This window comes from Elephas maximus, chromosome 3 (genome assembly GCF_024166365.1).
Source record: "Elephas maximus indicus isolate mEleMax1 chromosome 3, mEleMax1 primary haplotype, whole genome shotgun sequence".
Lineage (NCBI taxonomy): Eukaryota > Metazoa > Chordata > Mammalia > Proboscidea > Elephantidae > Elephas > Elephas maximus.
In genome coordinates, this window is record NC_064821.1 from 89,018,072 (window position 1) to 89,039,268 (window position 21,197).

The 21,197-nt window shown below is 48.9% G+C and overlaps 1 protein-coding gene and 1 long non-coding RNA gene across 2 annotated transcripts; both read left to right on the forward strand.

Moving 5' to 3' along the window:
* The first annotated feature begins 379 nt into the window (after positions 1-379).
* Positions 380-17,547, forward strand: LOC126071315 (vitamin D3 hydroxylase-associated protein-like). Its single transcript, XM_049875540.1, is given in 11 exon segments — positions 380-1,641; positions 10,988-11,101; positions 11,371-11,520; positions 12,107-12,236; positions 12,983-13,166; positions 14,378-14,418; positions 14,866-14,990; positions 16,483-16,497; positions 16,499-16,609; positions 17,372-17,386; positions 17,389-17,547. Coding segments are annotated over 11 exon segments (1,347 nt in total). The 5' UTR covers positions 380-1,338.
* A 247-nt stretch (positions 17,548-17,794) lies between these two features.
* Positions 17,795-19,261, forward strand: LOC126071754 (uncharacterized). The gene is made up of 3 exons (XR_007516377.1): positions 17,795-17,865; positions 18,369-18,412; positions 19,221-19,261. It is a non-coding gene; the product is annotated as an uncharacterized LOC126071754 (long non-coding RNA).
* The last annotated feature ends 1,936 nt before the right edge of the window (positions 19,262-21,197 follow it).

Here is a 21,197-nt window from a genome sequence, read left to right on the forward strand (position 1 = left end):
TTAATGAAGGTGTGCAACTTGAGAAAAGGTGATGCAGCAGGATTTAGGGTGCTGTGGGTGGGGGATGCTTGCTGGAGTGACCTGGGAGAGCTCAGGACATGAGTCAGGGTTCAGTGAGGGTGGAGTGGGGTGGGAATGGTCAGAGCAGAGGTAGAAAGCCATGGAAAATTTGCTGCAGAGAAGGGCTAAGTCCAGAGGCCCCTTGGAGATGAGAGTAAGAACATTAGAGGACAGACGACCTCAGGGTTACCCTTTAGGTTGTGACCAATGGATCAAACTACCGACTCCACGTCTGCCCCTGCAGACTCAATAGTCTCAGTCACAAACTCATCACCTTCCCCACTCAAATCTGCTGCTTGTCCCGACTTCCTAGTCTTGAGAATGGGAGTCACCAGTCTCTAGGTCACAGTAACTGGCAGCCTCAGTTATGGTTAACTGCTCCTTGCGCCTCTTTGAAAGGCAAGACTGAACAAAAACATCCTAAGGAGAGTGGAAATGTTCCCAAATCAAATTTCCCCAGCTCTACAGCTTCAAATCTTCCCGTATCTTTCTTGTCCCTCCCCCAGGAAGTCTCCTTACCCCTCTCAACTCCCAGCCCCACCCCAGAGACTCCACTGCCCTCCCAGCCGAGTTTGGGGGTCCCCTCTCTCGGCCTCAGTTCAATTCAGAAACTCAGACGAATAAGCCGCAGTCTGCCTGCGGGAGCTTCTAGTCTGATGAGAAAATGGGAGATGAGTCTGGAAGGGGGCTGGAATCCCAGAATCAGGAGTGGGCCTTGCTTTGGGAGTCAGGGGACTGAAAGTCCACCTGGGATGGCAGGGCAGGGACAGGGTGAGTGCTTTTGGCTGCCAGCCTCAGTCCTTGTTTCCTGAGGTCATCTCTCCTGGGGCAGATGCCTTCTGAATCCTGATGAGGGATGGAACACAAGAACCCTGCCTACTCCCCCAGATGTCCACTTCTGGTTCCCAAATATCCCATCAGAACTGAAACTCTGGGTAAACATGGCCTGTTCAACCCACCTGCTTATGTGGAACAAAGGGCCTTGGAGCCATGTTAAGAGGGTTGGCAATTATCCTGAAGTATCAGAGCAACCCCGTCCGGAACTCTTGAGAGTCAGACGAGGGTTCTGGGGGAGGCTCTGAGGGGTGGGATGTGAAGGAGGTATGGCCAGAGCCTCCGTCACCTTCCTGGCCTCAGGCCTGCACACTTCTTCAGGCTCATCTCTCCCAAAGCCTCTCTCACCGTACAGCCTTTGGGTTAGGGGCCTTTGTCTCCAGCAAGTACAGGTAGGGGTAACACCTAGCTGGGAGGGGGTCGAGCTCTGCCACACCCAGGGCCATGGCTCCCACCCCTTCAGGGCCCCAGGTGTGGGTGGGGGCCCTGACAAATAAGCAGGCAGTGCTCTTGAGGAAGGAGCTGATCTTCCACACAGGCTGCACGATGCCCGTGATGGCCTGGCTGTCCTGCTTGCCCTGCTCCCTGGTGCTACTGCTCCTGGTCCTGCTGGGGGCTGCCCTGCTAGGGGCTACCCTGTTCTTTAGGCAGCATCCTCCAGCGAGAAGCAAGATCCTCAGGGCACAGAAGTGTAGGGAGATGGCCCTGCAAAAGATGGAGGCCCTGGCACAGCGTCTCCGGCAGAAGGTGAACTGGCATCAGCTCCTGAGGCCTCTAGCCCCAGGGGTCCTTGGCCCTCAATCCCCATAGGGGGGCGTCACTTTAGGACAGGAGCCCTCCCATTGCTCCAACCCCCTTCAGAAGAAGACAAGGGAGCCTGGTGGGCAGTCCCCTACCCCCAGCTTTCCCCACACCTGTCTCTCTGTGTCACTGTCTGTTTCTTCCCTAACTACCTTTGAGCTTTTGAGGTCAGGGACGTTGTGTTTTGTCTCTGTTCTCTCTACCCAGCACATGGCCCGGTAACATGAAGGGTGCTCACATAGGGTGTTTGCTGAGATAAACTGATGGAGGCAGGAGGCCAGGCCTATCTTTCAGTCCTTGACCACCCTCAAGCCCCACCGAGACAGGAACCATGGTCTCTGCAACGGCCTTTCCATCCCCCATCCTATTCAGCACTGTGAGTGTCTAATGAGCATCTGATAGGTGCAAGGCATGGGGGTCACTGGAGACAAGGTCCTCCTGTGAAGCTGTGTGTCTTAAAGGGGGGCTTTGGCAGGTTGAGGCATTGAGACAGTGGCCTGGGCTGGGATAAGCAGAAGTGTCAGAGCCATGGGTGGGCAGCAAAGATTGCCTGGGATGGCAGAGAGAAGCTCAGGAAGGAGGGGCATGGAGATTGGGCCTGGGGTGGGCCTGGGGTTTGCCTTGGGGCATGGAGGATACGACAGCTCCTCTCTGACCTGTGGGCTTCCCAACTAGCCGAGGAGGGGTGGGCTCACAGTTTCTAAGGGTCCTCAGCTTTGGTTGTTGGTGGCGGACTCCCTCTGAGAGCCCCTGGAAGGGGGTGGGCATGATGGAACCCTGGGGGTGAGGGTGGGAATATGCCTGAGGGGCTGTCCCCGCGCTCTGGAGTTCCTGAGTGTCCTCTGTCGTCCCTTGGACGGTGATTGATGGCCCCAATGGGCGGCTTCTCTGCCCGAGCTGCTGCAGTCGCTGAGAATGTGTATTAATATTAATTGGGGCTAATTAGTTGGATAAATCAATCTGCCCTCAGAGAGCAGCTGCCCCTCCCTGGTTGATGAGGAGGAAGTCTGGGCTAATGGGGTTGTTGTGGCAAATTAGCATGATGGAAAGAATTCTTGTGTGGTGTTGAAGCCCCATCTGTGTGCAGCAGTGGGTTTAGCTTCCTTTACTGCAAACATGGGGGCCTGCTTGTGTGTGCCTCCTGCTGGTGTTTTATTGGGCTCTGGTTGGGTGTGTGTCTGGCCGTGTGTTGGTTATGTTTGGTTACGTGCCTGTGGAGTGTGTGCACATGGCTGGTTTCTGGCTGGGAGTGTATATGTTCTGTTACTGGCTGGAGTATAAACATCCAGATGAGTGTGGCTGGTTTGTGTCTGAATGGTTGGTTGGAGTGTGTCCTTGCATGTATGTATGTCTAATGTGTAAAGGCATCTGGTTCTGTGTGTGTCAGGTATCTAATATGGTATATGTGTGGATGTCTTCTGGGGTATGTGGCTATCCCGCTGGGTATCTGGTAGAAGTATGTGTGTCTGGTTGGGTGAAGGAGTGTAAGAGGCATGGGGTGAGGTTGCCCATGGGTCTCCAGCCTACCCCCATGGCTGCAGGCTTCTTATCTCTTTGCATCTTCTTCCCTTCCTGACAAAGCTATACAGGTCTGGGCTGGCATCTTCCGGGTCAGGCCACTCCTCTTCCAGAAACACCCTCAAGGCCTCGGTGTTCCCAGGGGAGGTAGAAGGCTGAGACACAGGTTAAACCTTTGCAGAGGTCAGTTGAACAAATCCAAGTCAGTTTAACAAAATTTCAGAGGGCTTCACTGTGTCTTGTCTTGTGCTGGACCCTGGGGAAATAAAGATGAACCTAACATCTGACCCAGACTTACCTTAAAAGATGCTCTCAATCTGGGTGTGGTGTGGTGGAAAAAGAGCTGTGCAAACCATGATGGGAGGCAGCTCAGCTGAGTGTGGGAAGGCCAGATGCCCGTGGAGCTGCAGGAGAGGGTGATTTGTTCTGTCTGGGAAGGAGGGGTGTGGGGAAGGCTTCCCAGAGGAGGTAGGTATTTGAGCCAGACCTTGCAGGATGTGTAGGAGCTCTCCAGAAGGAGAAAGGAACGAGAAAGGCAGGACTGAGAGAGACAAGACTGAGATCTGGCAGTGTTCCTAAGAATATAGAAGATAATACTGGCAGGGCCCATGGAGTCAATGGAGAAGCTGCTCATGGCTGGAGGCTGCTGACCAGGAAGCTCTGGTCACCTCAGGTTGCAGATTTTAAAAATATTTAAGAACCACTTTGGAAATATTAAAAGTAATAAAATCAATTTATTAAAAAATTTTAAATCTATTTTCTTTGATTCTCAAACCATGATGAAAAGCAGCATCATCTGAGTACGGAGAAGACTAGATGTCCTTGGGGCTGTGGGACCTGGCAAGAGTGGGTGATTTGTTCTAAACTAAACTAAATACTAATACTACTTAAAAGTGATGTAAGTTTAAGTGCAATTCTTTCACCAAATTATTCTAATAATTTCCAAATAATTTGTTGATTTTTAGAACTTGTGGGAATCTTTTGATATGGCTATCATCTTTGGAAGGATGTCCCTGTCTTTCAAAGCTCTCTCAGTAAATTAAGAGTCATTAGGCTACTTGCAGTCTCATTAAATACAAGTTTCCTCTTAATGTTAATGATATTTTTCTTGGGCTGAGTCCCTTTTCAGCTTCTGCTGAACCAATAGCAATTACACTAAAAATTCTCTAGGTCTATTACTGTCTGAGATTTTATATAGACAAGCATCTCTGTCGTCAGCTAAGTCATAAAAATTATCATTAGAATGTCAGGTTAAATCATGGGAGAAGTTGGGTAACATGGCAGGTTAAGGTGTGGCCCCTGTGGCTGAGCTGCCTGGGTGTGAATCCTGGCTCTGACACTTAGGTTTTAAATAACTTCTCTGTGCCTTCACTTCTTTATTTCTACAATGGGCTGTTGATTATAATTACAGTACTCAAGTAAGTTAATAAATGTTTATGGTGGTGCCAGGCACACTGCAAGTATAGTGTATCACTGTATGAGATGATCATTCTCATTGGATTGATAAAGCTAATGTTGTTGTCCATGATGAGTGGGCATTTGGTGAGTTACAATGAATTTGTTCTGTTAGATGGAAGTGACACTCAAAAGGGTAGTAAAGGGACCTTGTTGGATCCTTGAAAGCCATCATCCTTCTGTCACTGGAGTATCCACGAGGCTGGCCAAGGGGCAATCTCAGTAGACACCTTTAATGGCATCCATTCCCACCCCCTGATCTGCTGTTGCCACTCCCCCCTGCCCAGCTCCCTGGGAGCCAAAATCCCCCATGGCCATTCTCACAAGTGGCCATACGAGGACACTGTAGGGGAGCCCTAGCTACAGGGGCCAGTTACAGGAACCCTAGCATTTGCCCACAGAGTTGTCACCAGGGGTGTCATCTCTGCTGCTGGGATTTACTCTGGCTGGGTAGATAAGTAGGAACAGGGGCTGGCATGCGGCAGCCACGGAGCCTGTGGTTGGGTAAGTGGTCACTGGCAGTGCCTACTGGGGCTCTTTAGGGTTGGGGAGAACAGGGTGTGGAAGGAACACGGGCTGGGTGTGTGAGGGGACAGTCTCTGAGACTCCCTGCTGGGCTGGGCATTTACTTGTTGGACTTTGGGGAGAGGGTGGTGTTTCAGGAGGGGCTAGGGCAGCAGGGGTGATGGGAGATCAGTTGCTCAGAAGTATTTCAGTATTTTACCCATTGGTGCAGCCGTAGAGGTAGCTCCAAGCTGAATACTAGCTCTGCCCAAGGGGGTCCATGTCTGGGCCCTCCTGAAAGCCCTTGTGGCCTGCAGGCTGGGCAGCAGATGGTGAGAAAGTATAGCAAATAGAAGCATTGGTCAGTGTGGCTAGGGCAGCAGTGAGGGGGCCAGAGAAAGAGGAGGCTGGTGAGACAGGCCCAGTGGGACACATGTAGGCAAAGAGCTTGGAATGGTGCCTGGCACCCAAGAAGTGCTTCATCAAAAAAGCTCCCTTCCCCAAGAGGGCAGTGGTTAAGATATAGATTAAAAAAGAGAGAGAGAGAAAGAAAAAAAAAAAAAAAAAAAACAGTTGGCATCGAGTTGATTCTGACTCATGGTGACCCACATGTGTCAGAGTAGAACTGTGCTCCGTAGGGTTTTCAATGGCTGCTTTTTCTGAAGTAGATTGCCAGGCTTTTCTTTCCGGGTACCTCCAGGTGGACTCCAATCTCCAACCTTTCGGTTAGCAGTGAGCGCATTAACTATTTGCACCACCCAGGAACTCTTAAGGTATAAGTTAAACTCGGGTTTAAACCCAGGCTCTACCATCTTTGTGACCTTGGATGAGGAAGTTAACCTCAGTTGACTTCATTGGTGAAATGGAAATAATAATAGCACCTATCCAAGGGTTTAATGAAATAGTGCAAGTAATATACTTGGCAGAGTTCCTTACCACACGGTAAATACCCAATAAATGTGAATATATGTGCTCTGTCTATACATGAACATGTGATATGTGAAAGCCTGTAAACCAAACCAAGGAGAATGGTCTTGCAATTTTATTCTGAGGGCAATTGAGATCAATGATCAGATTTGGGTTTTATATCATCTTAGAAGGATCACCCTGGCTGCAGTGAAGAAGCTGAAGTGAAGATGTATAGAGACTAGGGGCAGGGAGGCCAGTAAGGAGGCCATTGAGACAGCTGAGAGACAGAGAAAGTTCTGGGGAGGCAGTAAGCTGAGGAGTCAGATGTGGGAGATATTAAGGAAGCAGAGCCACCCAAAGCCAGTGTCTTAGCTAGTGCTGCTATAATAGAAATACCACAAAAACCCAGTGCCGTCAAGTTAATTCCGACTCATACCACAAGTGAGTGGCTTTAACAAACAGAGATTTATTTTCTCACAATTTAGGAGGTTAGAAGCCTGAATTCAGGGCACCAGCTCTAGGGAAATGCTCTCTGTTGTCACTGGGAGAAAATCTCTGTCTCTTTTAGCTCTGTTCCTCAATTCTTTGGTGAACTCCACGTGGCATCTATCTTTCCCTGTTTGTGCTTGCTTCTTTCTGTGCCTGAATCTGCTATTTTTATATCTCAAAAGAGGTTAGGTTTAAGACTCACCCTACACTGATATGGCCTCATTAACATAACAAAGAAAACCCTGTTTCCAAATGGAATTACATCCACAGGTATTTATATTAAAACAAACAAACAAAAAAACACTGCCCTCAAGGTGATTCCAACTCATAGAGACCCTATAGGACAGAGTAGACCTGCCCCATTGGGTTTCCAAGGCTGTGCATTTCTGCGGAAGCAGACTGCTGCATCTTTCTCTCCTGGAGCAGCTGGTGGGTTCGAACCACTGACATTTTGGTTACCAGCTGAGTGCTTAAGGACTGTGGCACCAGGGCTCCTTTTTTCCATTGACAAAGAGTTGATTCCAACTCATAGCTTATAGAACAGAGTAGAACTGCCCCATAGGGTTTCCAAGGAGTGGCTGGTCGATTCGAGCTGCTGACCTTTTGGTTAGCAGCCAAACGCTCAACCACTGCGCCACCAGGGCCCCTTCCACACCATGTATAGGGGTTAGGGTTCTAACATATTTTGGAGGAATACAATTCAATCCATAATAGGCAGTACGTGTTACTGGAGCCAGGTGTTGCCGCTTACTAGCAGCGTCACTAGACAAATTCCTCTCTGTGTCTCAGTGTTTTCTTCTATTGTAAAATGGGGGAAATAATATGATAAATTTTTTTTTTTTTTTTTTTTTACCTCATAGGGTTGTTGTAAAGAGTAACATGAGTTATTATATGTAAAATGCTTGGAATGGGGTCTGGCACATATTAAGGTTGTAATACATCTAATGTATGATCTATTATGATTACTATCAGAACTTAGATCCGAGGGAGGGGTCTAGGATGATTTTAAGGTTTCTCGTTTTGTTGACATGAGTGTCATCAATTGGGAATTTCAAGAAGAACAAGACTTGTGTCTATGTGGATGGGTAAATGGTTTTGAGCTCAGGAGAGAGGCCTGGGTAAGAGAAACAGGATGATCTGGGAGCCCTGAGGATATATCTGGCTGCCAAGTCACTCAGGGTGGGTGGGCAGATAAGGGGAGAGGAGAGCTGAGACCATGTCCCAAGGAACCACAACAGTGGACAGATGAGATTTGAGAAGGAGTTACCCGAGGGCAGAAGGAAGCCAGGAGTGTCAGGGATTGTTATGGATTGAACCGTGTCCACTTAAAATGTGTGTTGACTTGGCTAAACTATGATTCCCAGTATTGTGTGGTTGTCCTCCATTTTGTGATCTGACATAATTTTTCTATGTGTTATAAATCTTAATCTCCGCCTGTGGTTAATGAGGCAAGATTAGGTTGTGTTAAAGAGAATTAGGGTGGAATGTAACACCTTACTCCTGTCACAGCCCTGATCTGATGTAAAGAGAGTTTTCCAGGGGTGTGACCTTTTATCTTATAAGAGAGAAAAGGAGAGAGAAGCAAGCAGAGAGAGGGGGACCAAAAAAGAAGATCTGAGAGTGGAACATGTCCTTTGGACCTGGGGTCCCTGTGCTGAGAATCTCCTAGACCAGGGGAAGATTGATGACAAGGGCCTTTCTCCAGAGCTGACAGAGAGAGAAAGCTTTCCCCTAGAGGTGGCACCCCGATTTTGGACTTCTAGCTTCCTAAACTGTGAGAGAATAAATTTCTCTTTGTTAAAGTCATCCACATGTGATATTTCTGTTATAGCAGCACTAGACAACTAAGACAGAATTTGGTACTGAGAGTGGGGTGCCTCAGGGCACTTATTGGTAGAGCTAGGCTTGCCTACCTATGGAGTGAGAGAGCTGAGCACTTTGTGCCTAGGCTTACTGGTGGAATGGGGTACCTCTGGGCACTTATTGGCAGAGCTGAAGAGTTTTGGAACACTTGCCTCAGCAGGGCAGACACTGGGCCAGCCCAAGAGCCTGAGGGGCCTAGAGTCCAAGGGACCAGGAAGCAGAAGCTGAAACTACAAGAACACAGGAAGCAGAGTTGCCTCAGTCTCAAAGATTAGGGCCATAACCTCTGGGGTTTCAAAGGGTGGGGCCACAGCCTCCTAGGTTTCAAAGTGTCAGATCTTCACCAACTTGATTCCAGAGTGTGGGGCCTTTCACGAGTGCCAGTGGGATGAGGCCAGATCTCATGCCCCAGGCTGAGGGGTCAGGGTTGCCCTGCCCAAGGGGCAGAAGAATGGGGCCTGCCAGTGCCAAGGGGGTAGGGTTGTGACTCAGATGAACTACGAGAGCAGAGTTGCCATCCCAGCAGCCCTGGAAGGCAGAGCTGAAGCCCAGGGCCAAGGGGCCTGCACCCAGAATCCAGAGACTGTGGCCAACACCCAGAGTCTGAAGCGCAGGGCCATTGCCTAAATGGTCTCAGAGAACAGAGGGTTATTTTCAAGTCTTGAGAGCTAACGTAATGTGTTCTGCTGACTTGCTTGGTGCCTGCTACCCCGTCTTTCCCTCCAATTTCTCCCATTAGTAATGGAAATGTCTACCTTGTGCCTGTTCCATCACTGTACTTTGGAAGCAGATAACTTGTATTCTAGATTTCACAGATGAAGAGGAATTTTGACCCAGGAGGGAATTTGGACTTGGAGTTGATTTAAGACTTTTGCTAAGATATGATGAGGTGAATGTGTTTTACATGTGACAAGGACATGAATTTTTGGGGGCTAAAGTGTGAAATGTTATGGATTGAATTGTGTCCCCCAAAAATGTATGTCAACTTTGCTATGCCATGAAACCCAGTATTGTGTGGCTGTCCTCCATTTCGTGATCTGATGTAATTTTCCTATGTGTTATAAATCCTAATCTCTGCCTGTGGTTAATGAGGTAAGATTTTTGTTGTTTTTAGGTGCTGTTCAGTCAGTTCTGACTCATAGTGACCGTATGTACAACAGAACGAAACATTGCCTGGTCCTAAGCCATCTTCACAATCATTGCTATGTTAAAGCAGATTAGGGTGGGATGCAACATCCTCACTCAGGTCAAAGCCCTGATCTTGTGCAAGGGGGAGTTTCCCTAAGATGTGGTCTGCATCACCTTTTATCTTATAAGAGATAAAAGGAAAAGAGAAGCAAGCAGAGAGAGGGGGACTTCATACAACAAGAAAGAAGATCTGGGAGCAGAGCACGTCTTTTGGACTCGGGGTCCCTGAGCTGAGAAGCTCCTAGCCCCCTAAACTGTAAGAGAATAAATTTCTCTTTGTTAAAGTCATCCACTTGTGGTATTTCTGTTATAGCAGCACTAGATAACTAAGACGGGGTATACAGAGTTTTCAGGAGAGAGTTTCTGAGAGTTAGGTACTGCTGAAAAGGAGAGTAAGATGAGGACTGAGAAGAATCCAAGAGATTTAACCAAGAATCCTTAGAGATCTCAGACAGTAGGAACTCAGGGGAGCGGGGAGGGCAGAAGCCAGACTGTGGTGGTTTGCAGAGTGAATGAACGAAGAGAAAATGGAGTTAGGGAGCCCCTAATCTCCCAGGGAAATCCCTTTGTTTTCTACCACTCCTCCTCAGGATCAAGAAGGCCCACCTATGCTGGTTTCCACCCAACACAGAGTCCAGTTTGATGAGACCAGGGTCTTCACCAGGACTGAGGAGACAGAGGAAAGAAAATGTTGTCCTTTTCATGTCCCACCTTCTCCTGTCAGTTTTGCCCTCATACCCTGAAAGACTGGCTCAGAGTGATTGAGGAGATTGTCCATAGTTACCTGGCAAGGTTGACTCATGATTCTGAGGGAAGTTCTAGGCCTTCCATGCCTGAGGAGGCCCAGGCCATGGGAGGGGAAGAGTCTCTCTTGGTTACCTAGCTAGTTAGGGCTGGACCCCAGCTCTCCTGCCATCCATGCTGGACTCTCACCCTGCCCCCAGGTCAGATTAGCAAGGGTGGGAGGACTGGATAGGAGGATTCAGTGGGATGCCTGGGGTGTCCCCTGAAGGCAAACCACACAGAGTTGAACCTCATTTTCCATAACCATTGAGTCCCAAGATGTTTCTAGGGCCACTGTCACTCCAGTGGTGCCCCCTCTGAATAGCAATACAAAGGGGCAGGCCTGCCTCTGTGCCAGGCCCTGAGCTGCACACTGGGGAGGCAGAGACAGGTAGAATATCTGTGCCCCTGAGGACTTTCATACCAACCTACAGACAAGACAGGAAATGTTTTTTAACACTCAGAATGGGCACAGGAACTGAGTACATGGACGTGTGTGCAACTGTATGTCCAATGAAATGTGTGCTGTGTGATGTCAAGTGGTGAGTCTCTGATATCTGCCTGTCCCACCCCATCTCTGTAGGAGCCAGGCCTAGATCCTGGGCCCATCTTGGAGCTGCCCCTGGTGATATTAGCCCAAAAGCTTCGGAATGAAGAGCTGAGTCTAGAGAGCGTCCTTTGTAGCTACTTGGAGAAGGTGGCGGTCAAAGAGCAGGACCCAAACCTGGGACTCTGGCTTGGTAGGGTGTTGCTGCCTACCATTTTTCTACTTAGAGGAGAGGAGTTGGGGGCAGGTGTAACTCCATGCTGCTGCACCCAGCTGAGGGTGGGAGGCAATGCACAGTCATCTGTCCCTTCTATGCTGCTGTGAGTTAGGGAGGCGTAAAGGGCTAGAGGGACTGAGTGCACTGCCCCAGCCCTGCCCTCACCCGGGGCCCCTCATCTGGTCCACCTCCATGTGCTCAGGCACTGCAGGTGTACCAGGAGGTGACCTGCCTGACGGATTTCCTGTAGGAATGTGAGGAGCAACTGCAGGAGCTGAAGAAGCTCAAGAAGAGTGAGAGAGGTCCTCTTTATGGGGTCCCCATAACCCTCAAGGACCCCTTTGACTGCATGGTGAGCTCTGGGGTTTATGTGCACATGTGTGCATGTATGTGTGTTTGCACATGCATTCACCACTGAGCCTATGGGCATCTGGGTGCGTGACATTGGACACTTTACTTAACCAATGCTACACGGCTAGAAAATAGCAGTGCTGGGATTTCAAACCCAAACTTTTTTTTTTTTTTTTTTTTTTTTATAATAACTTTTATTAAGCTTCAAGTGAACGTTTACAAATCCAATCAGTCTGTCACATATAAGTTTACATACATCTCACTCCCTACTCCCACTTACTCTCCCCGTCTTGAGTCAGCCCTTTCAGTCTCTCCTTTCTTGACAATTTTGCCGGCTTCCCTCTCTCTCTATCCTCCCATCCCCCCTCCAGACAAGAGTTGCCAACACAATCTCAAGTGTACACGAAACCCAAACTTTTAACTGCCATGTTACCTTGCCACCTGTGAACTCTCCTAAGTTTGCAGTGCTTGTGTCTCAGAGGGCATGAGATTGTATGTCAGTGGGAGCGGAGTGGAGACAAGAGCCTGCAGGCTGGGTGATTCTACCCTGACTCTCATGGGCTGAAGGTAATGTTCCTTCCTTGCAGGGCCATGACTCTACGTGTGGCATCGCCCAGTTCTTGGAGAAGCCGGCAGCCAAGGATGGGGTCATCGTAAAAGTGCTGAAGGCCCAGGGAGCTATTCCCTTTGTTAAAACCAACATCCCCCAGACAATGCTCAGATTTCTGAAATGGGTAGTCTGGAGGCTGGGGCTGGGCCAAGGGCAGAAACAACTCTTTAAAGTCCCAAACTCAGGGTAGAGGGTGAGGTGGAAGGCAGTCCTACAGACCTCAAGTTCTTGAGCAAGTCTTTTCTACTCTCTGGGCCTTGCTTTCCCCATCTTATAATGTGTGGGTAGACTCAATGGTCTCTAAGGTCCCTTTGGCCCCTGAGGTTCTGAAAGGTTACATCTTTCTTTCTATCCTGGCTTCTCTTTCCAATCTCATCCCCTATTCTCTCTCTTCTCCTTTCAGCCTTTAGTGTGTCTATTTTTCTGATGAACCAAAAAAAAAAAAAAAAAACCAAACCCATCGCCGTTAAGTCGGTTCCAACTCATAGCGACCCTATAGGACAGAGTAGAACTGCCCCATAGAGTTTCCAAAGAGTGCCTGGTGGATTGGAACTGCCGACCCTTCGATTAGCAGCTGCAGCATTTAACCACCACGGCACCAGGGTTTCCAGCTGCAACTGATCTGTGGGCTCCTTGGTCCTGATTTTAAGAGCTGTGGTTGGTGTCTGGGCCTGGTCAATCCTGAAGCAGCAACTCCTCACTCCAGCAGGAAGAGAGATCAGAGAGGAGCTCAAGGAACCACTGGAGCCAAAGAATCCCTGGGGTTGATTCCTGAGGGGTGTCAGGCTCTACATGGGGAGGGAGTGGTTTGTCCCAGTAACGCCCCACACCTCTCAGCCCTCTTCTTCTTCCTTTAGCTTTGATTGTTCCAACCCCATCTATGGCCAGACTCTGAACCCCTTGAACTTAAAGAAGACACCTGGGGGCTCTTCAGCGGGTGAAGAAGCTCTGCTGGCAGAAGGGGGTTCCATCCTAGGCATGGGTACTGACACAGGGGGCAGCATCCGCATACCAGCCTCTTTCTGTGGTCACCTCAGGTACTCAGTGGTGCTGGTGGTGGGGTGGACTCAGCCAGTCTAGAGGAACCAGGGGCCTGGGGGAGTAGAAGGTCTGCTCTACTTATCAATTCCCATCCACCCAGCTCAGTACTAGGGGAAATAGTTGGATGTAGGAGGGCTTCAGAGTGACTCCTGTCTCAGCCATAGCTAAGCATACAATGTTTGGTCCAGGTGGGGGTGGACTAGACCTTCCATTCATTCATTCATTCATTCATCATTCATTCACTCATCTATCCATCCACCTACTCTCTCCCTTACCCATTCACCAATTCCTCTAATTATACAACTCTCCAATCCTTCATCCATTCATCTACCCATGCAGTCATCAACCCAGTATCTATCACCAGTTTCACCATTTAGCCACCATTTAATTTATTCAGCAAATGCTTATTGACTGCTTACTCTGTGCCAGGCACTGTATTAGGGATACATCAGTGAACAAAATGGACAAATATCCCAGCCCTTGAAAAGCTATACATCCATCCTTTCTTTCTTTCATTCATTCATGCATATATCTATCTTTCCTTTCATCCATCCATCCATCCATCCATCCATCCATCCATCCATCCATCCATCCATCCATCCATCCATCCATCCATCCATCCATCCATCCATCCATCCATCCATCCATCCATCCATCCATCCATCCATCCATCCATCCATCCATCCATCCATCCATCCATCCATCCATCCATCCATCCATCCATCCATCCATCCATCCACCCACCCATCCATCCATCCATCCAACCATCCAACCATCCATCCATCTTTCAAACACACTCTGAGTACTCATACTGTGGTGGCTACTGTACTGGAGACACAGGGGACTTTCAGACCCAGCCCTTGGCCCTGTTGTGTTCTTAGACACTGAAATGGCTTAAGCAGAATTTGATTGTTGCTCTAGGAGAGAGTCAAAACTTGTGGGGATTCATGGGATGAAGCTGACATTTTCTTCAAGAGAGATTTATTAAAAGCCTAGACTTTAGACTTTTGGAGGCTGGGCAAGGGAGGAGAAACTAACCCTTATTTAGAGCCTGAAAGAGCAGTCATGGAAATCAGAGTAGTAGAGAGTCATGGGGGGTTTGAAGCAGTTTCTGTTCTGTGTGGTGGGCGCCGGGGGAGCATATTGTTGGGTGCTCAAGCACTCCCTCAGTTGCTGAGCTGGGCTCTGAATGGGTGGGGTTTTGCAGCTACACTGGAGTTGCTGCTGCTGTTAAGGGCAAGAAATCAGGTAAGCCTGTCTGTGCCTGCATCCACACCAAATCGAAGAGAGGTTTTCCAGGCTTTCTTCCAAAGATATTTCACTCAGCTCCTCACTCCAGACAACTCAGCCCTCCTAGTGATGATGGTGTCTGGGAGAGGGGACTACATGGCCTCCCACCTCCCCTAGTTCAAAGACTCTTGCCCCACTAAGAAGTGCTTCCCACTGTCTAGCTTTAATCTCTCTTACAGTGTGTTGATGCTCTGTCCCAGATGAGATTCTCCCGTCAGAAACCCAGAGCTGCTGTGGTCAGTCTACCAACCCTACCTCTCATCAACCCCTGACCCGAGATGGCACCAGAGCTTCTTTATTTGGCTCCGATCATGGCTCTGGACCCCACCTTTGGAGCCCAGGTAGTGGGGGTCCTCAGGGCATAATGAATGAAAGGTCTGCCTCTCTCCTCTCTTCTCTGTTCAGTGACCACAGTTGCTGGCCCCCTGGCCGGGGATGTGGAGAGCCTGGCACTGTGCTTGAGAGCTCTGCTGAGTGAGGACATGCACTGGCTGGACCCAACTGTACCTCACAAGCCCTTCAGGGAGGAGGTGAGCCGGGTGGGAGAGGAGAGCTGGGGGGCTCCTCTCCCTTCCCTCCTATTATCCACCATCGGCCCATCTGCTATGACCCTACCCCCTGTGAATACCTTTCCTGCCCCAAGGTGCAGTGACTGAGAAGCCCAGCACTAGTCATGTTTATCTTCCACCTCTGCAGAATGCCAACTTCTTTGCATCTGGAATATGTCACCTGGAACCATAGCTGTAATTGCCCCCAAAGAGGAACTCCAACATCACATACTCAACACACACAGGCAGAATACTTAGCTGATGTGATTCAGAGAGCTTAGCATTCAGTTAAGCTGGCTTTTAACCCTCTGGATGATCCTGACCAAGTCATATCCCTTCTCTAGGTCTCAATCAATAAAGGGGTCCTCAGTACAATAAAGAGATTAGACTAGAAGATCACTTCATGCCCTTCCAGCACCGGCAGTCTTCATTCATTCAACAAATATTTATTGGTATTTTTTTTTTATTATTATGTGCTAGGAAACCCTGGTGGCATAGTGGTTAAGAGCTACAGCTGCTAACCAAAAGGCTGGCAGTTTGAATCTACCAGGCACTCCTTGGAAGCTCTGTGGGGCAGTTCTACTCTGCCCTATAAGATTGCTATGAGTCGGAATCAACTTGACGGCAGTAGGTTTGGTTTTTTTGGAAATCCACCAGGTGCTCCTTGGAAACCCTGTGGGGCAGTTCTACTCTGTCCTATAGGGTCGCTATAAGTCGGAGTTGACTTGACGGCAACAGCTTTGGTTTGTTTTTTTATTATGTGCTAGGCACTTTGTACTTTATCCTAACACTGTATAGACTGAGCATTGCTCTTCCCATTTTACAGATGAGGAAAATGAGGGGAAGTGAAATGACTTGTCTACGATCATATAGCTAATAACTGGCAGAGCCGTGCTTTGAACTCAGGTCTGTATGGTTCCAGAGCAATAGGGAATTGTATCTATCAGCCAATGTTTATTCATCTGATTCTCTACACCCATTCTAGCATTATCAACCTGGATCATCGTTTGTCATCCATTACTTATCCCTTCAGCCTCATCCTGTCTTGACAGTTCTTTAGCTCAAAGATATTTGTGTCTATTCATTTTCTCACTCACCTCTCACCTCTCATTTGTCCACCCTTTTATACATTCAACCCTCTGCCCACCCACCACCCATCCACTATCTTATACATACATCCATTAGCCTATTCATGAATCTTTCTAACATCTACCTATTCATTCCATCTACCCAATTACCCATTCCCCTATCCATTCATCATCCTTCCAGGAGTTTCTCCAGAGGACCTAGAGCCTGGAGAATATATAGGGAGGCCCCAAAAGACTCTTCAGGAACCCTTATGGATCCCTCCCTGGGTAAGGAGAGCCATAGCCTAAGACCCTGGCTTAGAAGTCTGGCTCCTAGATAAAGTAGGGCTATCCTACCCCTAGCCCAATATCCCCTCAGAGCACCACCTAGCCCCTTATGCCTCCAGGTGTATTCCAGTACCCCGGCCCCTGCTAATCGGCTACTACGAGACAGATGGCTTCACTCAGCCATCCCCCAGCATGGCCAGAACCGTGCATCTCATCTCCAAGCTGCTTCAGGATGCAGGACACCAGGTAGACTCACCTACCCCTGGTTAGGGTGGGGGGCTGGGCGGGGGAGAGAGGTTGGACCAGTGAGAAAATGCTGGGCTGAGCCCTGTTTGGAGAGAAAGGAGGATATGTCTGAGTTTGGGCTGCTGAGATAATTGTGTTCCCCCTAAGCTTCCTGGGGAAAATTGAGTAGGGTGGAGGCAGGGGCAGGTGGTGCTACTCTGTAAGGAAGGCATCATGATTTTGTGCCTTTCTTCATCAGTGGTGAGGGCACAGGGACTCACTCCTATAACCCCCTTAACCTGGGTCTCCGCTGCTTTCATCAATGGCTATGAGGAGGTCTCTATCCTCAAAAGTCTCCCTGCCTCCCTTGGCCCCAGTGGCTTGTCCCAATCTCATCACTCCTTTGAGAATGCTGGCTTGTCAAATACCTACTATATAATCTTGGACCAGTCTCTTAACCTCCCTGAGCCTCAGTTTTCTACCACAGGGGATGATTGTGAGGAGGAAATGAGCTCATACATGTCAAGCACTTGGCACAGTGTCTGTATCACAGTAAAGCATGCAGAGAGTGAGGGCAGCTTTAATTCTGTCACACCTGCTGTGCGTGGCTGAGGAAGGGGGTGTAGCAGGAGAGGGACCAGCCAGTAGGCCTCCCACACCATGCTGAGGTGAGTGGAGGTGAACTGGGTTCATATGGCGTCCCCTCTTTAAATCCTGGGGAATGCAGAGAACAGTGTGAAGTGGGAGGAGCTCCAAGCCCTGACTCAGCTTCTGTCTCCCTAGGTCATCCCCTTCTCCACCCCCCCCCCCACATAGAGTATGCCATGGAGAACTTGTTCACAGGGGGCCTGTATGCTGATGGAGGAGCCACCCTTCTGCAGAAGCTGTATGTTTGCTATCTGTCGGGACTCAGGGAAGAGGCATGGTTGATTAGGATGAACAAGGGGGCTGGGTGTTAGGCGGGATCCTGGGGGCCTGGGCTGGGGTGCATCTGGCTAATCGTGTGACCTTAGGCAGCAAGTCTCCCACTCAGACCCTGTCCTCAGGATGCATGTGCTCCAGGAGCAGGGGTGGTATGTTTTCTTGGTTTGATCCCCCTCCGTGGCTTGTCTATGGATGGGTGTGGGAGTGGGCTGAAAGGATGTAACTGGCCAGATTTTTGACTGTGGTTCTTCAGGGAGGGGGACATTGTGGATCCCTGCATAAAGAGGGTGGTCAGTATACTCCGCCTGCCAGACCTACTCAAGTCGTTCTTGTCCCAGATCCTGAAGTACATAGTAAGTGTGGGCCAAGCAGGGGGCGGGCTCAGAGCGGGGAGGGACCCAGAGTTGGGAGGAATCCAGCATGAGAGAGAGAAGAGGCTAAGAAAAGAAATAGGGCTCACAAAAGGGGCAGGGCAGTCAGAGAAGGGGTGAAGCCTAGAGAAGGGACAGGATCCAGAAAGGGTATTTAAAAAGGGGGAGAGAAACTAAAATTCAGAAGGACGGATGGGGCCTAAAAGAGAGAAGGGGGAATCCAGGGAGGAGAGCAGCTTCAGACAGGAGGTTCAGAGAGGAGGGAGGCATCCCAGAGTGAAGAAAGGGGTTTCAGATAGAGGGAAGGGGAGTTCATGAGAGGATGGGGGCTCAGAGGGGGGCTCAGGGCTTGTCGAGGTTGTGGGGGCTATTGAGGAGCAGAAGGCTCCGTGTTGGCGTGTCTGAGCAGTGTTGTTCTCCCTGGACCCCCTGGCTGTTTTCTTGTGGTTTCTGAAGTTGGTCTCCCCATCTCGTCCCACCCCTAGGATCCCCAGGCTAGCCAGACTTTGGAAGAGCTTCGTGGAGTGGGGTGAGTGGCTGAGTCTCCCTAAGTCCAGCCCCTGCCCACAAGGGTTTTCCATGGGATGGTGAGAGTTGAATGAGGGGCATGTGGTTAGAGCTGGCGTCAATCGAGGGGAGCTATTTAGACCTTGAGATCCAATTAATGTTCTGGCATCATGTCTGACATTAGGGCTAAATTTAGATTTTTGATTAGGGTTGGGAATGGGGCTGGTTTGGGGCTGGAGTTTGATTTGGAGTTAAAATATGAGAGTTGGCTAGAATTTGGATTAGGTGAAGTAAAGGTTGAGGTTAACGTTAAGGTTAGGCTTTGGCTGTAGTTGAGTTTAAGACTGAGCCTGGGATTGGAGTTGGTTTGAGTTGCGATTGGGGGTGGAGATAGACGTGGATGTAGGTTGGGATTAAGGTTGGAATTGAGGTGTGATTAGAAACAGAGATGGCGTTAGGTTTGCTGTTGGGCTTGGCCTGGTGGGGGTTGGGGTTGAGGTAGTGGTTTGAGTTGGAACTGAGGTGGTCTGAGGGCTCTGCTGGGGTCTGACAGGTTAGGGGAAGTGACTGTGGCTTTTGGGAGAGCCTGTGAGTCCCTGTGGCTGGCCGCGGGGGGTGTATGACCAGGGGATGTGTGCTCCTGGGAACCTTGAGCAGGCAGGGTGTCCTGGCCATGGGGACAAGATGCAGGGTCCCTCCCAGCCCACTAGCTGATTTGCAGCCTGTATTGAGTCCAGTCCCTGTCTCTTGGGTGCCATCTCCCCATTTGTGTAAAAGGGCCCCTCCTGTGCTGACTTTTGGACTTCTCAGCTTCTTCCGGATTCCCTTAGGACACCCATGAAACTGTGGAAGCAGCACATGGCAGTGGAGGTAACTGTGCCTGGGAGGCCTCAAGGGGCTGCTGGGGCAGGGGCAGCAGAGACCTGGTGGTGAAGGGTGGCCAGACGGGGTAGAACAATGCCATGGCCTCCAGGAGAGGCCCAGCTAGACCTGGATGGGGAGGTTTGGTGACCTGAGAAGCTGGTCTATTCCCCTGGGGCTGGGATACATTGTCTCCAAATCACTGTAGCCTGAGATTCCCCTTCCCATCCGGTCACCTGGGCACTCGGAAAGACTCTGCCCCTCTCCAGATATCACAGCCCAAATCTCATAGCCTGGGAGTTCTTCCTGGTATCTAACCCATTTCTGCCTGGCAGCACCTGACCTTGCCTGGCAAATTGTGACCTCTGGTGGTCCTGCCCCTCTCCCCACTGTCCCTGCAGGAATATCAGCAAGAGTTCATAGCCAAGTGGAGATCCCTGAACTTGGATGTGCTGTTGGCGCCAGCTCTGGACCCCACCTTCTATATAGGCTATCCTGCCAAAACAGTGGGTGAGAGAGCACTGGGTTCTGGTGGCATCAAGCTTGAGGAGTCTGGGACTCCTGGGTCCTGTTGAAGCCCCTGTGGCCCTGACCTGTTTCCATTCACTTTTATTTTTGCAATTTTTAAAATTGAGATAAAATTCACATAATATAAAAATCATTTTAAAGCTCACAATTCAGAGGATTTTAGTATGTTTACAATGTTGTACGAGCATCACCACAAACTCCAGAACACTTCCATCAGCCCCAAAAGGAACCCCACACCTCTCAGCAGCCTCTCCCAATTTCATTCACTTTAAAAAGAAACTTTATTGAAGTATAACTTGCATGCATGAAATTCATCACTTTTCAGTGTGTAGTTGGTGAGTTTTGACAAATGTATGTAGTTGTATAAACCCACCACAATCAAAATACAGAATATTTCTATCATCCTCCAGATTTCCCTCATATCTCTTTGCAGTTTACCCCACCCCACCTTGCCCCTGGCAACCACTGATCTGACTTCTGTCACCATAGTTTTGCCTTTTCTAAAATTTTATATAAATGGAATCATAAGGTATGAGGCTTTTGTCTCTGGCTTTTTTCACTTAGCATATATATATTCACTTTTTTTTTCCTTTTTAAAAAGATTGTGGTAAATATATGGATAACAAAGCATTTCCCTTTTATATAATCTTCACATGAACATTAATTATATTCATCATGTTGTTTAACCATCACCCTTAACCATTCCTAAATTTTTCCATCAGACTTAATAGAAGCTTGTTGTTGTTAGGTGCCATTGAATGGGTTCTGACTCATAGCGGCCCTGTGTACAACAGAGCAAACACTGCCTGGTCTCATACCATCCTCCTGATCGCTGTTATGCTTGAGCCCATTGTTGGAGCCGCTGCGTCAATCCATCTCATTGAGGGTCTTCCTCTTTTTCGCTGACCCTCTATTTTACGAAGCATGATGTCCTTTTCCAGGAACTTGTCCCTCCTGATAACATGTCCAAAGTATGTAAGACAAAGTCTCACCATCCTCACTTCTAAGAAGGCTTCTGGCTCTATTTCTTCCAAGACAGATTTGTTCGTTCTTTTGGCAGTCCATGGTATATTCAATATTCTTCCCTGACACCATAATTCAAAGGTGTCGATTCTTCTTTTGTTTTCCTTATTCACTGCCCAGCTTTCGCATGCATATAAGGTGATTGAAAACACCATGGCTTGGGTCAGGCGCACCTTAGTCCTTAAAGTGACATCTTTGCTTTTAACACTTTTGAAGAGCTCTTTTGCAGCAGGTTTGCCCAATGCAATGCATCGTTTGATTTCTTGACTGCTGTTTCCCTAGGCATTGATTGTGTATCCAAGTAAAATGAAATCCTTGACAACTTCCATCTTTTCTACATTTATCATGATGTTGCTTATTGGTCCAGTTGTGAGGATTTTTGTTTTCTTTATGTT